We start from the raw sequence: 20,605 nt of genomic DNA on the forward strand, positions 1-20,605 counted from the left end.
ATCTGAAAAAATTAAAGTTTCTCTTGTCAACACATTGTTACAATACTTTAGATATGAGCTATCTAAATTTCAATAATGTATTGCTTTTTAATTAATGTTTTGCGAGTCAAATCTCTATAACTCCAATTTATAGATTGATTTTTTTTCTGTCTGTACATTTTTGTTTTCTTATTGTACCTTTAGAATACATTTAGGCTCACTGTCAGAAGGGAGAGGGGAGTTTGAGCGCAGGTAGATCTAGATAAACTCCCCCGGGTTACATAGGATATAGGATGGCTGAGGGTGGGTAATTGAACACATTACTCAAGGAACCACATTACTCAAGGATCAGTTTAAAGTTTTTTTTTTTTTTTTTTTTTTTGTACTGCTGACTCTTTTACCTTTAGTGATTAATGTTATAAAAATGTGGGACATTTTAAAACTTAAGTAACCGCAAAAAACTCAACACTTTAGCAAAGCCTTTACAGGTTAGTGAACATTGATAAATATTATGTCAACTGTGCAGCTACCACAAAAATTGACCACTCTATCTCACTAAATGTCATAAAACCTCTCAAAAGGGTGAGGTCTTTGTGAGCTCCGGATTATAAAAATATAGATAATCTCCATAAAGATGTGTGCATAAATGTTGCGTATTTTGGTTCACCTTCTTATGTAAAAAAAAAAAGCATTCTAACACTAGCCCTATCTGATATTGGCAGGTATAAAAACTTAATATCACTTATCTTGGTCTCTAAGATGATCTAGATCCTGATCAAAGTTCTGATTGAAGGAACTAGTGCCAAGTTCCAGTTTTATAACTCTCAGAGTGTACACTTTATTGTATTGTCTTTTTTGCTTCAGTCGACAATCAAGAAAACTACAGACTTAAAATTGCATGTGATATATGTAAGGTCTAGCAGGTGTATTGTTGGATTGGAGCACCTTTTACACTTCTGGGATTAGACCCTAAAGCCATCTATTTAGATTCAATAGTCTTTTTTCTTGCATTGTGGCTGTAGCTCCCCCTTAACCTGTCATTAAAACAGTCTGAAGTTCAATATAGTCTGATCGGGAAGGCAGACAATAGCCGACCCCCCGTCGAGTTAATCTGGGACTACAATAGCACGCTTGGAGTTGCTAAAAGCGCCAGATGGCACACATTTTTTCCCTGCTGCACTTAAACATGAAAACACCCCGGCCTATTATTGTAAATCTCCAGAATATGCTTTTTTCGATTTCATGAAGTTTTTCTCCATCTGGAGCCTCGTCCATATGGTAAAGATGTGGTGAAGTAAGCTGTGGTGAAAGTCCTATCAGTCTGTTTGTGTTGAACCTTATACTGAAATCTGTCTTTATTTTGATGCCTGAAAGCTTCCAACATTTATTTGCAGGTTTTGTTATGTATTAATGCCTCTGAACTTCAAAACATCGCTCCTGTTTGACCCCAGTGATGTTTGTTTTGCAGTTTAGCCTGTGTGTTATTTTGTCTGTGGAGTTCTGATGTTTTTGAAGACACTTTCAGATATTTACCTTGTGTATTAATACACAAACTCAGTGAGATGCTGCTGTAATGCAGTAATGCTTTGAAGTATAGCATTTTAAAGTATCTCAGGTAAAGACTCCCTACAAAAATCTTACAATCTTTTGAGGATGGAAAAACTTTGCATTAATTCAGAGTTTGGCAGTTATTGTGGTGCTTTAGGCCTAATAGTTTGTTGTGGCTGTTTTTGTGTTTAAAGTCTCAGAGACCCAAACAATGGACTATTTTCTCTTCAGATTTTTATAAAATGTCTACCTGACCTTGGCCTGTCACAATAGTATATTAGTATAATAGTATATTTTCATGTGGGTGAAAATAGGTCTGGTTGTAGATATCGCAGCCTTTGTTACTTTTTAACCTTGTACTTTTTTTTTTTGTTAACATTTACTAATATTTATGTAGGATATACAATTATACATTCTGATTCCAATGGCTGATTATTAAATGGTTAAAATGATGTTACTGTAATTAAATTAAATACTCTTAAGAATTAAATATTATGTGTTCTTTGGATGAGTGTACTTGCATTTAAGATATTTTATTTTCATTCTGGTATTATATAATGAGTGGCATAAAACGGTCTTAAAATGACAATAATATTGTTTATTGTTTTCAATATATTTATATTATAATATAATATTGTTTATAATTTCTTATATATTTTGCTGCAATATATCATATAAAATATATATATCAACACAGGTCTTTAAAAAAATCGTAAAAACAGTAATATTGTAAAATAACACAATATTACATATTTTAATACTCCTAAAAAGCAGTTTGTATAGTCCAACGCTAAATTGTCAGCATCATTACTCCAGTCTTCAATGTCACACAATCCTTCAGGAAAAAGACTAATAAGCACTTTTGAAAACAGTATTTTACATTTAAATACTTTTATAATGACTAATGTCTTCTCTGTTCCTATTTTAAAGTTTAATGTATTCTTGTTGAATAAAATGTATTAATTTATTCCTTCATTTTCTTTTCGGCTTAGTCTCTTTATTAATCTGGGGTCACCACAGCGGAATGAACCGCCAACTTATCCAGTATATGTTTTAATCATCGGATGCCCTTCCAGCTGCAACTCATTGCTGGGAAATACCCATACACTTCCATTCACACACATACTCTATGGACAATTTAGCTTACCCAATTCACCTATAGCACATGTCTTTGAACTTGTGGAGGAAACCAAAGCATCCGGTGTAAACCCATACACCCTGGGAAACCGGAGCACCCTGAGGAAAATCACGCAAACACCGGGAGAACATGCAAACTCCACACAGAAATGCCAACTGGCCAACCAAACTAGCGACCTTCTTGCTATAAGGTGAGAGCGCTTGTTAAATAAAATATAGTACTATATCTTACTATATTCTATTGTTAAACCTATTGTAAATCTTTTGAGTTAAATTTAAACATGGCTAATGCACATCATAGAAACGTTAATCAAATGAAATTCTTTCAAAAGTGTGTGTCTAGCTTTATGGTATTTAAACATATTTTATACATACTGTAGAGTCTCTGAAATGGATTTCATTTCCTCAATAAAGGTTGACGTTTAATATACAAATTTAATGCATCTGTATTTGTATCGTAAGTAATGTTTATAGCTTAAAAATATAATTTTCAAACACATTTTATGTATTTGCCAATGTTTTTAATTGAGTGAAACATTTAACATATGAGGCGGCACCGTGACAGTGGTTAGCACTGTCGCCTCACAGTAAGAAAGTCGCTTGTTCAAGTCAGGGTGGGCCAGTTGGCATTTCTGTGTGGAGTTTGCATGTTCTCCCCGTGTTTGCGTGAGTTTCCTTAGGGTGCTCAGGTTTCCCCTACAGTCCAAAGACATGCTATAGGTGAATTGAATAGTTGTGCTGTGACAACCTCTGAAAAAGAGACTAAGCCGAAGAAAAATGAATGACTGAAATACTTTTGTTTTTTGGCTCAACATCTGAACGCCTGGAAATATATAACAATTACACAGTAGTGTTATAACTAAATTTGTTTTCCAGGATTATCCTTGTTTTTATTATTGTTTTAGTACAGTTTTTTTTAACTAAATACAACATCTGGGGGAAAAACCTCACATTTAGACCCTGGGATCCGTGATCCATTGTTTTGAACTTGACAAAACAAAAAGGCTGATGAGTTACAAGGTTGGAGGTTAATAGTTGTGTGGGGATTTGTGTGAATGTTTGTTCCTGAGGGCACTGAACTTGTCATTGAGCTCATTTTTGTTACTTGTTGTTGTCATTTATAATATAGCATCAGATTTATTGCTTTAATTGTGATTAAAAATACTAATTCTTCTGAAATGCTGCTCTGCTTTCTCTTTCATATCAGCAAGAGAAACAGACACCTCAACTCTTTTTAATACATTGTTGTCGATGACTTGAGCGCTCTAATGAACTGTCTTCATGGTTCACATCACAACAAACTGACACTCAGAGATGTTCAACACCACGGGGCAAACATCAAAGATCAGCTCTGCACATCACACACTGCACATAATCAATTTTAATGAGCTGAGAAAACTCTTGCGGATGGGGGGAAGAGTGTCGCCAGATAATAGGAAGAAATTTCTGCTGTGTTGTGGAAATATTTTGAGTCTCTGGAGAGGTTTTTCATGAAGTGATGTGCTCTCTTTGTCTGGCGTCTCGTTGGCTTAATCCTATTAGTTGAGCCGAGAAGAGCAAAATGAGTGGTAAACAATCATCCCGTGCTGTTTGTTGGAGATTACAGACAAACAACACCTTTATATCCATATTCACGAAGGTGATGCAAATGCAGATCAAAGACTTAATGCATCTTAGTTAGGAATTAAGAAGATGTTTGACTGAGGTTTAATAGTGACATTACAATAGATCATGGGTTTTGATACTGCATTCTGCTTAATGAAAGACACTCAAAGTGAACGGAGCAGAAATGTGCTAATAGTTAGTAAAAAAGTGCACATAAGCTATTATTTCATTAAATATGTGGTAATTTACAATATATACATTTTCTAGCACAACATCTGAACATTGGATAAAGTCAGGATTACTTGTTGATCAAGTTTTTTGACATTAAAATCAAAGATTCACTGTAAAAAAATGCTTTAAAATTTACAGTATTATTGGCAATTTTAGTTGCCAGTAATGCTGTAAATATTACAAGTACATTGTAAATAACCAACTACAACTGTGCTGTAGTTTTTCAGAACAATTGTAATTATTATTTTACAACACGCTTGTAAATTTTACAGTATTATTGCTGATTTTTGCAGTATTACTGGCAAAATTTAGAAGCGCACTGTAAATGAACATTTACAACTGTGCTGTAGTTTTACAGCACAATTTTATTAATCAATTTACAGTGATTTTGTAAGAATTACAGTATTACTGGCAACCAAAATTGCTGGCAATACTGTCAATTTCACAGCATTTTTTTACTGTGTTTTTTCAAAGAGGATTTTTGGAATCTCTTTTTATCACTACATTCAGTAGTTTATAAATAAATAAATACACAAATGTTTCTACATTTCTACGTAGATTTTTTTGTAGAATAAAATGTTGTACATAATTAATTTATATATGAACAAATCGGCAAACCATCATATTTAGCTATAATGAAATATCACAGAATAAAAGTCAGTAATTTGCATTTGTTTTCATTGAAGCCTAATATAGGGCGTCTGGGTGTCCCTCATGGCCCGTCACAGGAGAAGGTTGCAGTGGTGGCACTGGATGACTGTGACGTGGCAATGGCTCTGCGTTTTGGAGGGCAGATTGGAAACTACAGCTGTGCAGCCCGTGGCACTCAAACAGGCCAGAAGAAGTAAGTGTTTTCTTGTTTGTTTTTTTACAACAAAAAATAAGAAAAATTCACAATGATCAAGCAAAGCAAGAGCACGCACACACACACACACACACATACACACACACACACACACACACATACACACACACACAAACACACACACACACACAAGCACAAGCACACACATTCACCGTTGAGGTCAACATTAGTAGTCGTCCTGTGAACTTTTATTTCCCAAGTGCTACTTAAAACACGTTTTTTGACATAATATTTGTAATAACTAATTTCTTTTGTCTTTGCCATGATTTACAATATTTTGCAACATTCTAGTATTCTTTCATAATAACAAAAGCTATAAAGCACTTTATTATAAATTTATGAAGTTATAATACTTTAAATATCATTTTACATGTTAGTAAACTTCAGTCATAAACAACTGACCAAAAATAAGATTAAAATTTAAACAGGACAGTACCTAAAATCATGTTTTGGAAGTATTTGCACTGTAAAAAAAGGCTGGGTTTCACACACTTCCTTCATGTTGTCACACCACAAATTGATTCAATTAGCTTAATTGTTTTACAAATTTAGGTAGATTGAACATAAAGCAATTAAGTTGTTCATTTTAAATTGAACGAGCAGCAAAAATAAATTGAGTGTAGAATACAGTATTATATTGGTTTGCAATTCACAAAAATAGAGGTGTTTTTTTGTACTCTGACTGATTTTTTATGAAAATCAACAGTGTTAGTTTGTGTCAATAGCGATGTTTCCATCTACCTATTTTTATGCACATTTTGGATATGTGCATAAAAACAGTTGATGGAAACACCAAGATGCGCAACAACTTTGAAAATAAAAAACCTGCTTATAACTGTGAAGGTTAACATTTTTACGATGAGTAAAGATGCACATAAACTACAATGTAAACACTTTCACTGAACAAATTCCAGTATGCACATTAAAGAAGTCATGTGATTTTGTTTTAAGAGATTATGTGATGATAGAAAATGTGTGTGAATGGACAAACCAGCAGGCTAAGCACATTGTAAACCATCTGAAATACTGCTTTGGTCATTCTAAAACACCTTAACCGTTTCAGTATTGGTGTTATATTATTTATGACCTCCAGAATTGTCACGTCAGAATTGTCATCTGTGCTCCACGTTTGACGGTTTTAAGAAGCTACATGCGTTCGCTGCGTGTCAGCATTGTCTTCAGAGATGCAATTCATTTTTTAAATAAGTAAATGATTGATGCAGCTTTTTCTACTGCTGCAAATTTGCTAAATTTGACTACTTAGATGGAAATGCTGCTTTATTCTCATAGCTTATATGCAATATTCCAGTTTTGCACATAAATATAATCAGCATATTTGGATGGAAACATAGCTAACTCACCTAGCAAATACAACTCTATTTCTTTTCTCTTACCTTCATTCTTTCATTCATTCATACATTTCCACCGTCTGCTCTCCTGGGGCATGACATTGTGCTCTGAAAGTGAGAGTGTGACAGAACAGAGGAACCTGAGCTCAAGAATGCACATTAACCACCAGCGGGTGTTGAATAGCCGATCATTACAGCAGATTACACCACATTCTGCTACTCCTCTTACATTCAGCTCCCATCGTTCCTCCTTAATCTCCAGCAATGTGCATGTCAGACTAGTTTTATGGGCTCTACAATGAACCGCACTTTCAGCTTATCTGCAGCTGCCATTCGCCATTGTGGGCTAATTGTCTGTGTGTGTGTATGTTTGAGATGCTGGAGCTCCATCTGAGATAAGTGGAGATCTGCTGGGTAAAGCCTCTGATACGCCACGGTCAGGGTCTGGCCATATGCTCACTGTAAGTGCTGACCCATAAACCTACAGGTCTGTGTGGATTTATGGGTCACGATAGGAGATCTAGATGAAATGCATTGCAGTTTGTGAAAATGTGAAGGCCAGATGCTGGATATTAAAAAAAAACCACAGTGTAACATGACTAAATAGCAGCCTTTATAGATCTAAATATAAACTTGTTTTTCTGTTTTGCATTTAGATGGTCTCTTTTTTTGGAAAACCCTCTTTTGGAAGTATTTCAGATTTTCATTTTAGTAATCTGATCCCCTTTCCATGGGTGGTAGAAATGATGGTGATGGGCATTGCTGCCAGATGTTGGCATGTAATACTGGATAAAAATCTTTTTTAAAAGAAAAATGGCTTTGAAGGGCATTAACAGCATTTACTGTAGCTTCTAACAAATAATGCAAAAAGCCAAAAAGTTTTATCAAAAATGCAAAAAATAATAAGCACAAACTGCATTTTGTCAATTTAATATTGTTTTTAATATTAATAATCATTTTAAATGTATTATTCATTCATTCATTTTCTTCTCGACTTAGTCTCTTTATTAATCTGAGGTCGCCACAGCGGAATGAACCACCAACTTATCCAGTACATGTTATATGCAGCAGATTCCCTTCCAGCCACAACCCATTACTAGGAAATTAAATGTATTATTATTATTATTATTATTAGTAGTAGTAGTAGTAGTAGTAGTAGTAGTAGTAGTAGTAGTAGTAGTAGTAGTAGTAGTATTAGTGGTATTATTATTATTGAAAAGAACAATACTCCAATAACAATACAAATGATCTATTATCATCATTATCATTTTATCATTTTATTATACAACAATGTTAATATTTTTAAATAATAATACAAAATGCAAAAATAAACAGGAAAAACCACTGAATAAAAAACAAACAGCAAGAATTTTTATCACATTCACTGAAAAAAAGCAAATTCATTAATTCATTCATTTTCCTTTGGCTTAGTCTCTATTTCATAGGTCACCACAGCGGAATGAACCGCCAGCTATTCTGACATTTGTTTTATGCAACAGATGCCCTTCCAGTCACAACCCTGTTCTGGGAAACACCCATACACTCTCATGTTCACACTCATACACTACAGCCAATTTAGTTTATTCAGTTCACTTATAAGGCATGTCTTTGGACTTGTTGGGGTAAGCGGAGCACTCGGAGGAATCCCAAACTAACACCGGGAGAACATGCAATCTCCACACAGAAATACCAACTGGCCCAGCCCAGACTCTAACCAGTGGTATCCACTAAGCCGCCGTGCCGCCAAAAATACTAATTATGTTTTTATTTAAATTTTTTATCAAATATTAAGGTATATATATTTTTATTTCCATATAAAGTTCATCCAATTCTGTCATTATTATGTCCTTGTTTTTTCGTTCAAAAATACACTACTGGTAAAAAGTTTGGGGTCAGTTTTTTTCATGTTTTTTATTTATATTTTTTTAAGGAAAATATTCTGGTGGCATTTATTAAATGTAGCTAAATTGTTTAAATATTTATTACAATTTTGAATAACTGCTTTCCTGTATGTAGTTTGAAATTAAATTATTACTCAAGTCATAATTGATTTTATTACTATTACCATTAATAATAATAATAATAATAATAATAATAACAATAATAATAATAATAATAATAATAATAATTAATATTAGAGTGATTTCTGATGGATCATCTGACTCTGAAGACTGGAGTAATGAAGCCAAAATTTTAATTCACTGGATTAAAATATTAAATTAAATTGTAAACTACTTTGAACAGTTATTTTATGGTGCATAGTAATGTATTTTATAATTATAGTCATTTGTACTGTATTTTTGATTAAATAAATGCAGCCTTGGTCAGCAGGATAAGCTCATTTTAAAACATTTTAAAATCCTACTGACCGTAAACTTTTGACCGGTTTTGTACATATTTTTGTATTTACTGAAACACAAAAGGTGATGAATGAGGTGTGAGATGGAAAAAGGAGCCACTCAACTCATTGTTGTCTATTTTCTGTTCAGTGGGTCTCAAGGTTTAGATATCTCAGTTTTGCACGCACATAAACCACATAAACATTATTTGACAAATACTGTCTGTAATACTAGAAATAGTTTGGTACTGTTTGTGCATATCCATGTCTTCATGTGTTTTTCTGTCTGTGTTTTCTTGTGTGTGTGTGTGTGTGTGTGTGTGTGTGTGTGTGTGTGTGTGTGTGTGTGTGTGTGTGTGTGCGTGTGTGTTTGTGTGCATGTGTGTTTGCATGCGTGCAGGTCCCTGGATCTCACTGGTCCTCTTCTCGTTGGTGGTGTCCCAAACCTGCCTGAAGATTTCCCAGTCCAGAACAGAGACTTTGTGGGCTGCATTAAAAACCTGACCATCGACAGCAAGCCCATAGACATGGCCAACTTCATCTCCGACAACGGCACCGCAGCAGGTTAAAAATTTGACTGTATATTAGGGCATTCCCTCATTCAAGTTATATAATTAGTTGAGTCAAATGTCTGGATATAGTACACCTTGTAGAATCTGCTAAATATTAATTATTTCACAAAATAACAGGGATTATTTATTCATTCATTCATTTTCCTTCGGCTTAGTGACTTATTTATTAGGGGTTGCCACAGCAGAATGAACCGCCAACTACTCCGGCGTATGTTTTACGCAACGGATGCCCTTACGCTGAACTCAAAACTGGGAACATTTTTATTAGAATTTATTATTATTATTATTACTATTATTATTGTAGTAGCTACAAGATAAAGTAATAGCGTAATTTATAATTATGGCACTCAAAATTATGTTTGTTCTCAGCTTGGTATGAAAAGATGGATCTTAAAGTCTTACAGGTATGATTACAAAAGTGTTAACAAAAATTATGTAAAGCTAAATATTTTCAGTGATGATGAAGGATTTTACTGCAGAATATTTGGCAGCTGTTCAGCACAAACAAAGGATTCATAAACAGCTATCACTCAAAAAAAAGATGTGGATAAATTATTATTTTTTTATATTGTGGGTCATACAGTCATGTGAAAAAAGTTATATTTGGTGTTTATCCATATCAGGACATCCGACATAATAAAAAAAAACTTAGAAATTTGGAAGATAAACAACATCAAATATCAGACCATATCATTATTTATTTAAATAAAATAAAGCCAAGGTAAAAGAAAGCTAGGAACTTAGGACGCCCTATAATTCCAATGCCTGTAGATCTACTTTTAGCAGTAATTACGTCACATCTTTTTGTCAAATATCTTATTTAGGTAAGTCATAAATAAAAAGATGACATGGATTTAGTTTACACCCTCTTATTTTATTAAAAGGCACTTTTAAAAGCTGTTTGGACAGAACTATGTGTTGGTATAGTGTGTCCACAGTCATATTTTATTAATAGAAATACGTCTTCTTTATTTCCTGATGATAAAATAGGTTTCAAATCCTTCCCATTTGAGGCTCACCGTAACGTGACATGGGAGTGCGGTGTCCTCGCCCACCAAATTGACAGACTTGTATTTTCTGCAGTAACCAAGCAGCAACCTCTCGCTCTCCCTCGGGAAGAAAATACGGAAGTAACTGAAACTGCAATTCATCAAAATTCCGCTATTCCTGGCTCCATATGGAGCAAATTTCAATTGAGCCCACTATTAGAATGGCCAACTTTACAGCAGAAGAAAAAGGTGTTTACAGCCTGGTACAAAGAACAATTTTGGTTCATATTGCTAACATTACCCTGCATGACAACTGTGATGGGGGTGAATTTTTTTATAACTCATCCGTTTTCTTAATTTAGGTTATGTTAAGTCTGCATAATATAAGGGCGTGTCACTTGAGTGACAGCTAGGTCTTGCTGATCGCCGTCACTTCACCTTAGCTGACTCAGACAGATTAGCTGTTGAAAGCAGCATACACATAAAATTATTTTTGTGTTGTTTTATGTGGCTTTACACAGTCAGTTGCCTTTTGGGATTATTTCCTATAATTATCAGATAATATGGCATGCTGTGTGCACTTAATTGTGCTCACAAACCATTCACTTGGCCTCAATTTCCCAGGTTAGTGAAATTATATACTTATACCATCTCTATTAATGCATTGGTCTTATTTAAGATCATTTATAATGTTCTTTAGAGCTTTAATGCACTCCAGAATCTGATAGATTGATTATCAGATTGATTAGCTGTTGGCTCTAGAACAGTCATCTAAAGCGTTGTCATACACTGTTATGCTGGATTTCATCAATAGTTTGGCATTTACTAACACACACAGACTATCTGAAGTGTTTGGAAGTATTTCGCGTTTTCCTCCTGGTTAAAAAATGTCATAGGAAAAATGCTTAATGGCTCAATATATTACAGCAGTGCTTTTAAAAGTCTAAACACTTTATTTATATAGTATACAACCAAGTACATGTGGTCAGAACACAAACGAGTCTCAGGTAATGAAGTATTAAGCGTTTCTCCCATAGGAAAGTCCGTCTGCAGAATGTCAGCATGCATCTGTAACTCCACTCACGCTCCGCCTCTTTGCCCTTATTTGGTATCCCTCTGTTGGTACAATGGCGCGCGAACAAAATGGCGATGGTTGGTCACACCTACTTGTTGTTACTTTTGGGTTCTTCATAAACCTATGGGTGACATCACTGATACTACGCCCATATATTTTACAGTCTATGGTAGTGAAGCTTATAATCATATCAACAAGAAAGGACGTGCGCAAAGCAACTGGAATTAAAAGGTCTGTTCAGCTCTCTGTGATCATCAATCATCATCAAATGTGATCAAGAATGAGTTTCACAAGTTCAAAACGTTTTTAAAACAGTGCAAGTTTGTAATGAATTACAGCGATTTTACCGTCTTTACTTTATCACCACAGCCGCATGTTAGGACAGTTATAAAAGAGGACATTTCAATCCAGTTTGTGGACTTTAATCAGGTTTTTTTGTACATTAACATATCCATACAGCAGTTTAAATTAACATGTGTCACATTTGCAGTGCAAAAACAATGCAAAGTTAAATGCGCACACTGTGTGTGTCCGCCTTGTGTCTGTGTTTGTGCGTGAACTTTGTAACGACATTGTGTGTGACTCATTGTTGGAACTCACAATAAATACATCAAATAATAATTGTCCAAATTTCTTACTGTAGTATTTATCACAAATGTAACGTGAGATCTGTTTCCTTCATGTCTGTCACTGTGCTGTTTAACTGACGCAGCTGAGGGGGAGATTGAGGAACACTGACAGGCATGTGGGAACTGTGGGCGGGAAGAAATAGCATTAAAGGCACTGGCAACAAAAACAGCTACATTGTATTCAGAGCAGAAAATTCCAACATTCTGAAAGCTATAATAAATACTCTGATGAGTGCTTTGAGCTGAAACTTTACGGATACATTCTAGAGACACAAAAGACTTACCTTAAATCTTGAAAAAGGGGTAAAATAGGTGCCCTTTAAACTTTTTACTTCAGCTGTATGATTCCAAGCACTGTTATTAAAACTCAAAGCTTAATCCTTCACAAAGTCTCCACAAAAAGTAATGTTAGATAAAAGAGAGAAGATGTGAATATGAGCACAGCCCTGTTATTTTTGAAAGAATGTTTTTCTTTTATTTACACCTGTTCATTAAGGTGTCAGTCTGCAAGCCTTAATTTCTAAAGTGCATTTCCCCTTTTGTATTCAGGTTGTGCAGCAAAACGTGACTTTTGTAGCCAGGCTGTTTGTCAGAACGGAGGCGTTTGTGTGAACAGATGGAACACCCACACCTGTAACTGCCCATTAGGCTATGGAGGGAAGAACTGTGAGCACGGTAAGATAATCCTCTCTTTCATACTCTTTCTATATGTCAGTCTTCATCTGCCTTCATATTGCTTAATGGACACAAGCGCATCGACACGCCCCCTGTGTTTTGCTTGGATTTGCCCTTGGCCACCATCAAATACCAGTGAGTCATGCATGAGACAGGAAGCGGTGAACAGGATCTATCTGTCTGTCTGCCTGCCTACATGCCTGCCTGTCTATCAGTCTGTCTGATCTGTCTGTACGTAAGACCTGTCTGTATGTCTAGTCTGTCTGTAACTCCGTCTGTATCTCCATATATCTGTCTGCTGTCCGTATCTCCTATTTGTTTGTCTGTCAGTCTGTTGTATCTGTCTCACCTGTCTGTATGACTATATGTCTGTCTGTCTGATCTCTCTGTTCTTTCTATCTGATCTGCCTGTCTGTATGTCTAATCCAAGGGTACCCAAGCTAATCAAGCTCCTATTAGGCTTTCTAGACATCTTTGCAGGTGTGTTGAGGCAAGTTGGAGCTAAAATCTACAAGACACCAGCCCTCCAGGAACAAGTTTGGACATCTATGATCTAGTGTATCTGTTTGTCTTACTGTCTGTGTCTGATCTGTCTGTCGATCTGTTTGTCTGTCTGATCTGCCTGTCTGTATGTCTAGTATATATGTTGGTCTGTCTCATCTGTCTGATCTGGCTCTCTGTATGTCTAGTCCATGTCTATGTCCAAACTCCTGCAAAGTGTAGTTCCAACCCTAATCAGAGACACCTGGGCTAGCTAATCAAGCTCTTACCCAGCTTTCTAGAAACATCCTTACAGGTGTGTTGAGGCAAATTGGAGCTAAAATGCGCAGGACACCAGCCCTCCAGGAATGAGATTGGACATCCCTGATCTAGGCCCAATCCCAATTTTATTTTTGTACCCCTAACCTTTCCTCTTTCCCTTGGCACTTGAAACAGAGAGTAAAGGGGATAGGCCTCAAAATGTACCTCTAATGCTGCGTTCACACCAGGCACGGAACGCATGTCAAGCACGAGTGATTTACATCTTAAATGCAAATGCGTGAATATAAATCCTGCGGCGTGATACGCGCGAATGGCGTGGTGCAAATGACACAAATTGCGCAAATGGCGCGATTTGCGCGAATGGAGCGTTTTGTGTGTTTGATGCGCGTTTCGCGCGAATTGCTTGAGTTTAAAAGTCTGAACTTCAGCGGACATTCGCGCCACGTTAACCAATCAGTAGCTTGCTCTTGTGGGGGCGTGATTGTGATGTACACATGTTGTTGGAGTCCTGGGGGAAATCCTCCAGCCGACACCGACAAAAAGTTCATCAAACTGGGCTGGGCTCAGTCAGAAGCACAGCTGAAAGCCTCAATCATCCAGGTTAAGTTTCTGGAGGAGTTTATGAGCACACAGAGCTGGATGCACCTTTGAAATGATCTAGTGGACTCAGACACGGCCCTAAACGTATCGATGCTGTTTTTAGCCTTCTTAAAGCACAAAAACAGTTATTTTCTCAATAAAATCCATGTTAGCCATTTAGCTATGAAGCTAGAGTCACCAGGCAAACTGAAGCCCTGCCCATCACGTGAATCCGCGTCTGTTCTGAAGTAAATTTGACGCATGAATGAATCGTATTTGACGCGCGAATGAGCGAGTAAACTCAAATGTCCAAGCGACTATTTACGCGTGAATGTTTTTTAATTTATGTTCAGGAAATTACCAAAGGCAACAATATCGTGTTATCATAATGATCTAATGTGGCAATAAGCTCGTAACTGTACTGTGCATTTACACCATGGCCATATTCATTTATGTAAACACGCAAAAACAACATAAACATTATAGCAGACACTGTAAAAAGGTCGTTCTCAGCCACTAGACTTTTTTGACAGGGAATTTGACAGTTATCAAGTGACAGAATGTTGTAGGACTGCTATACAGGAGTTATAATTGTGGATTATAGATAAGGATTTAGATTTACGTGACAGTAAAACATGAACGCGGTTATAAATATATTAAAACATGTGCTTGTTTGTCGTAAAAAAAATTTTAATAATGAGAAAAAATACTGACTTTTGCATTTCTTGACTTCCCTGTGCAGCCATGCTGTTGTTGTGGCTGGTGTATTCTGCCTATATTCTTGTTACCCCTTGGTTTCGAGTGTGGTCCTGGGAAATCTCTGTTTCAAGGGCTATCTAGCCCTTTCCCTCAACCCTACGCATCACCCCCACTATGGATCCCCCACTATGGATCACCCCCACCCCTGCACGTGAACGCCCAAAAGGGGAGGTAAAGGGAAAGGGCTAAAATAGGGTAAAATTGTGATCTGTCAGTCTAACTTTCTGTGTCTGATCTCTCTGTCTGTCTGTCTGTCTGTCTTTTTGTCTTGTCTATCTATCTGTATGTCTGATTTGTCTTTCTGTCTATGTGTCTGTCTATCTGTTTGTATCTATGTCTGTCTTATCTGCCTGCCTTTCTGTCTCATCCATCTGATCTGTCTGTCCATGTGTCTGTCTGATCTGTCTGTGTCTCTGTCTATGTGTCTGTGTCTCTGTCTGTCTGTTTGTCTCTGTATATTTGTCTGTGTCTGATCTGTCTGTTGTGAGTCTGCCTGTCTTTTCTGTCTTTCTGTATGTCTGATTTGTCTGTCTATGTGTCAGATCTGCCTGTCTATCCATGTGTCTGTCTGTATGTCTAGTCTGTCTGATTTGTGATATGAATTAATATTCTCTTTTCTGTATGTCTGATTTGTATGTCTGGTCTGTCTGTCTCATTTAAATATTCTCTATTCTGAATGAATATTAAGTCTATCTGTCTGTATGTCTGATTTGTCTATCTGTCTGTTTGTGTATGGTCTGTCTGTTTATCTGTCTATCTGCCTATGTGTCTGTCTGATCTGTCTTATTTGCCTGTCTGTCTTTCTGTTTGTCTGTCTGTCTGTCTGTCTGTCTGTCCGTTTGGCTGTCTGTCAGTCTGTCTGTCTTAAACACACCTGATCAAACGAATCGAGTGCTTTAGGCTTGTTTGATACCTACACATAGGTGTGTTAAAGCAGGGCTGGAACTAAACTGTGCAGTGCTACGGCACTCCAGGAATTGAGTTTGACACCCGTGAGATACATGGACAGACTTAGACAGACAGAAAAATCAAACATACAGACAGACAGATGTGATGTTTCTGATCTGTCTGTCTGTGTCTCATCTGTCAGTCTATCTTTCTGTCTGTCTATAGCTATGTTTCCATCCAAAGATGCTAATTAAATTTATGGGCAAAACAGGAATATTAGTTAAAAGACATGCAAATAAAGCAGTGTTTGCATTTAAGTGTTCAAAGAGAACAAAATCTTCACTTCCTGATTAATTGATGTCAAATATCAAAAGTAAAAATGGAATTTTCTGTGGTTGGAGAAGCTGCATCAGTCTTTTCTTTATTTAAAAAAAATCTTGCGCCTCACAAGACAAATGCCAACACACAATAAACGCATGGCAGATGCAATTGGGAGTTCTGGAGGTTATTAATAATAAAATAGCACTAATACTGTTCTCAGTTATGCATTTTCTATCAAACATTTTTTATGCGCATATCCAACATGTGCAAAAAACTGGTGGATGGAAATATAGCTTATGTGTCTGTCTATCTGTCTGTCTGTCTGTCTCACCTGTTTGTCTGTCTCACCTGTCTGTCATTCTGTCTCTCTGTGTCTGTCTCTCAGTGCTGTAATGACAGGTTATAGTTTATATTATTTTCCCCTCTAAAACCATTCAAGTAAGTGCATTATAATCACAAAATGTCCCCATTGACGGTAAATGAAGATTTGAAGTAGGGAATGGGGTTGCAAATGGCTTAACATTTTCAGCAAGCTTAGTTTGACCTAATTTTCCGAGTAAAAACCTAGTTGCAAATTCTATTTTTGCTTATCAATGGGATGGAAGGATCACACAATGTTATGAGACCATAAAATAACATACTTTAAGGCATAGTGTTGCCAGTGGAAATACATTGAAATTCCTAATTTTTCAGATTTTTTGTACAATCAATACATTCTAAAGAGACAATTAAAGGCATGTCACCAAAAAATTTAAGATGTGCTTTGGTAGAACATTAATGGTATAAACATTAATCTTTAGCTGAAACTGTGGTCATTGGCGATGTAAAAAAGCAAGTTTTTGGTTATCTGCATTTTTAGCAATAAAAATACAATCAGGCAAAACTAAATTAATATCCATAATGATAGACTGAGATCTTAAGACCGAAATGTGATTATGCATGAAGAATAAGACCTCAATGTATCAATAGGAACCATTCATTAATTTTGTGTTAAATGTAAAATAACAATACCTGTAAAAGTAAAATAGGTAGAAAAGCTAAAATCATCTATCAAGCTCATTTTCATTTTTGGGTGAATCCTCTCTTCATCCTTTAGGAAAAAAAGAAAGCCTAAGCAAAGGCCCATCTGTGAATATCACTAATATTACTGTCACAATCTCAGGGTTGGGTCTAAGATATACTACTGATATTTCCATAAGTTCAGCCCACACATGCATAAGTAAAATATTTGCCCCGAGGACACTGGTTTGTAAGAGCATTTCACATTCCTGATTAAGAAATCTCCTGGATGACTGGAAAACATTCCACCGTGTACAAATGCCAGTGATTATTTGTGCCTTGGGACAAAAAGGAATGTCAAAGTGTTTCCTTGATCATGTGTTTGTTTTTGTTTTCAAGTTATGCAGTATAAAGTTAGCTATTTTTGTGAAGAAGGTGTTCTACAAATCCATCTAACATTGCAGCATCTGGATTTTTCTCTCAGTGTCTGAAATTGTGCTTTTTAGGTTCTCCCCTGAGTCATTTCCCCTGCAGAGTGAGATTAAAAAATCTAATACATTTCATTGAACTGTTAGAATTGCTAAATTCCATAACTTACAGAAGATTAAATTTGTATTTAATAGTTACATAAAAAAAAAAAAACATGCAAATAAGAAGCTGTCTGGCTTTTGATTTTTTTTCCTTTGGATTTGAGCCCTGGGCTATTTACATTATATTAACATCTCAGCAATAACGTAAGTTGCAGTAGATTTCTTTTATGGCACCATGGTAAACTTTGACACCTTTATAGCATTCACGTAGATTAAAAAAATTATAATTTTTTAAATATTTTTTTACATATCATCAACACAATTCTAACATTATTGGCTCTATACACCAACACAAAGGATTTGAAATGAAACCAACAACCCAGTAAATAACAAATAAACCCAGAGTCTAGTGATGTCTATACGTTTCAGACTTTAGGCTGTACTTGACTGCAAAGGATTTGCAACCAGGTATAAAAAATGATTATTGATTATTCTGTCCAATTACTTTTGGACCCTTAACAAGTGGGAAGCAAATATGCCATCTGTTGTAATTCATACTGTGTTTACATGATTTGGATATAAATACCCTCAAATTAAAGCTGACAGTCTGCAATTAAGGCACTTGTTAGTTTCAATTAAAATCCATTGTACTAGTGTATATAGCCAAAAATGTTAGAATTGTGTCGATGTCTAAATATTTATGAACCTAACTGTAGTGGAGGATCTCCAAGTGGCAGTCTTCAAAACTAACCTAAGAATGAACACAGTGCAATAAACATTGTGCTCATCAGTCACATTAGATGAGGTTAATATTAAATGAAACAAAAGAATAAATTTCAAAACAATGTATAAAAATTGCTTGTTTATTTAGACCTATTGGTGTATGTATGTTATAATTACCTCCAAGGATAGTAAGGGTCATGAGTCACTGGAATTGTTGTTTTGGGGGTCTCAGGCTAAAAGGTTTGGCAACCACTGCTCTAAACTACTCCTTTAATTGGTCAGATGGCCCAGTTGGTTTTGCTTGGTTGACTGCTTCCAGAATTACAGCTCTAGATGCTTCTACAGCATATGTACATATACACAGTAATATTAACAGTAACAAACATTATTTGACATTAGAATGACATTATTTTTACAATATCAATTGAAGCCTGAGTCTTCATCAAACTTCAATCATTTTTTGGACGTCACCTCGTACTGACCAATCAAATGCTCTTTAGTATCTGACATGGCCCACACTGTTTACTACAATTTTCAGTTGTTTTTCATTTGATGCGCTTGATTTCGAGCACTCTCATTTGTGAGCTGTGATAAACAAAACACTATTGGCAGGTTTTTAAAGGGGACGAGGTGCTTTATGTCCCACCCTGTTGTCATATTTCAGGTAACATTAAATCAAACATTGAATTTAAAAAATGCACATTTCAAAACATTTCTTGTTACCTTAAAAATCAGTTACATTACACACTGCATTAAAGAAAGTATAAAAACACATATTAGCAGCATTAAATCTCTTCATTCAGTTTGAGTGGCATCTAAACTGTTGTCCTATATTCTTTCCACAGTTATGCCCGCTCCACTGCATTTTGATGGCCATGCGCTGGTGTCATGGAGTGATACAGACATCACCATTGCCATTCCCTGGTACATGGGTCTTATGTTTCGCACACGAAAAAGCACAGGAGTAATTCTACAGGCTACTGCTGGAGAGTTCTCCAAGATTAATCTTATGGTAAGTGGTGTAATTCATCCTGTTTCATACAATATTCTTGCTTTAATTTTTTGACGCATATAATCACACTGGTATGACCAGTCTAGGCTGTAGTAATTAAAACATTCAGTGTGTCATGTGAACAGCTGCTAAATTCAAATTCGGCTTTCTCGCTATGGCTCTTGCTAGAGCCAGAAAAAGAGGTGCAAGGCACCTGTCTTCAATCCCAATTTATCAGTATTTTCAACTAACATTAATTTTAGGTGTCAGACATACAACTACACATACAGTAAGTACTAGCAAAACAGCAAACAGTCTGTCCAAACTGCTCATTAATGCAAGTCAGCCAATCAGGCATGTATACATGGTCAAGACTATCTGCTGCAGTTCAAACCGAGCATCAGAATCGCAAAAATGGTGATTTGAGTGAATTTGAACATGGCTTGGTTGTTGGCGCCAGACGGGCTGGTCTGAATATTTCAGAAACAGCTGATCTACTGGGATTTTCACGCACAACAATCTCTAGGGTTTACAGAGAATGCTTTGAAAAAGAGAAAATATCCAGTGAGCTGCAGTTCTGTGTGTGCAAATGCCTTGTTGATGCCAGAGGTCAGAGGAGAATGGCCAGACTGGTTCCAGCTGATAGAAAGGCAACAGTAAATCAAAGAAATACTCGTTACAACTGAGGTATGCAGAAGAGCATCTCTGAATGCACAACACGTCTAACCTTGAGGTGGATGGGCTACAGCAGCAGAAGACCATACTGGGTGACATTCCTGTCAGCTAAGAATAGGAAACTGAGGCTACAATTGGCACAGGCTCACCAAAATTGGACAATAAAAGATTGGAAAAGCGTTAATGAGTCTCAATTCTGCTGCAACATTTTGATGGTACAGTAGGGTCAGAATCTAACAGCATGAAAGCATGGATCTCGGGCGATGCGATAGCGGTTCAATCTGCCGTGGCAACCCCTGATTAATAAAGGGACTAAGCTGAAAAGAGAATGAATGAATGAATGAATGAATGAATGAATGAATGAATGAATGAATAAAAGCATGGAT

The 20,605-nt window shown here is 36.2% G+C and overlaps 1 protein-coding gene across 1 annotated transcript in view; it reads left to right on the forward strand.

Annotated features, from left to right (window-relative positions):
* Positions 1–20,605, forward strand: part of celsr1b (cadherin EGF LAG seven-pass G-type receptor 1b) — a 112,617-nt gene that overhangs the window by 41,822 nt on the left and 50,190 nt on the right. The window contains exons 6-9 of the mRNA XM_087312112.1: positions 5,187–5,344; positions 9,453–9,616; positions 12,867–12,992; positions 19,399–19,565. Of these exons, the coding sequence (XP_087168238.1) occupies positions 5,187–5,344; positions 9,453–9,616; positions 12,867–12,992; positions 19,399–19,565 (615 nt within the window). The remainder of the gene's footprint in view (positions 1–5,186; positions 5,345–9,452; positions 9,617–12,866; positions 12,993–19,398; positions 19,566–20,605) is intronic.

The sequence above is a fragment of the Danio rerio genome, chromosome 25 (assembly GCF_052040795.2).
Source record: "Danio rerio strain M-AB ecotype USA chromosome 25, GRCz13ab, whole genome shotgun sequence".
NCBI lineage: Eukaryota > Metazoa > Chordata > Actinopteri > Cypriniformes > Danionidae > Danio > Danio rerio.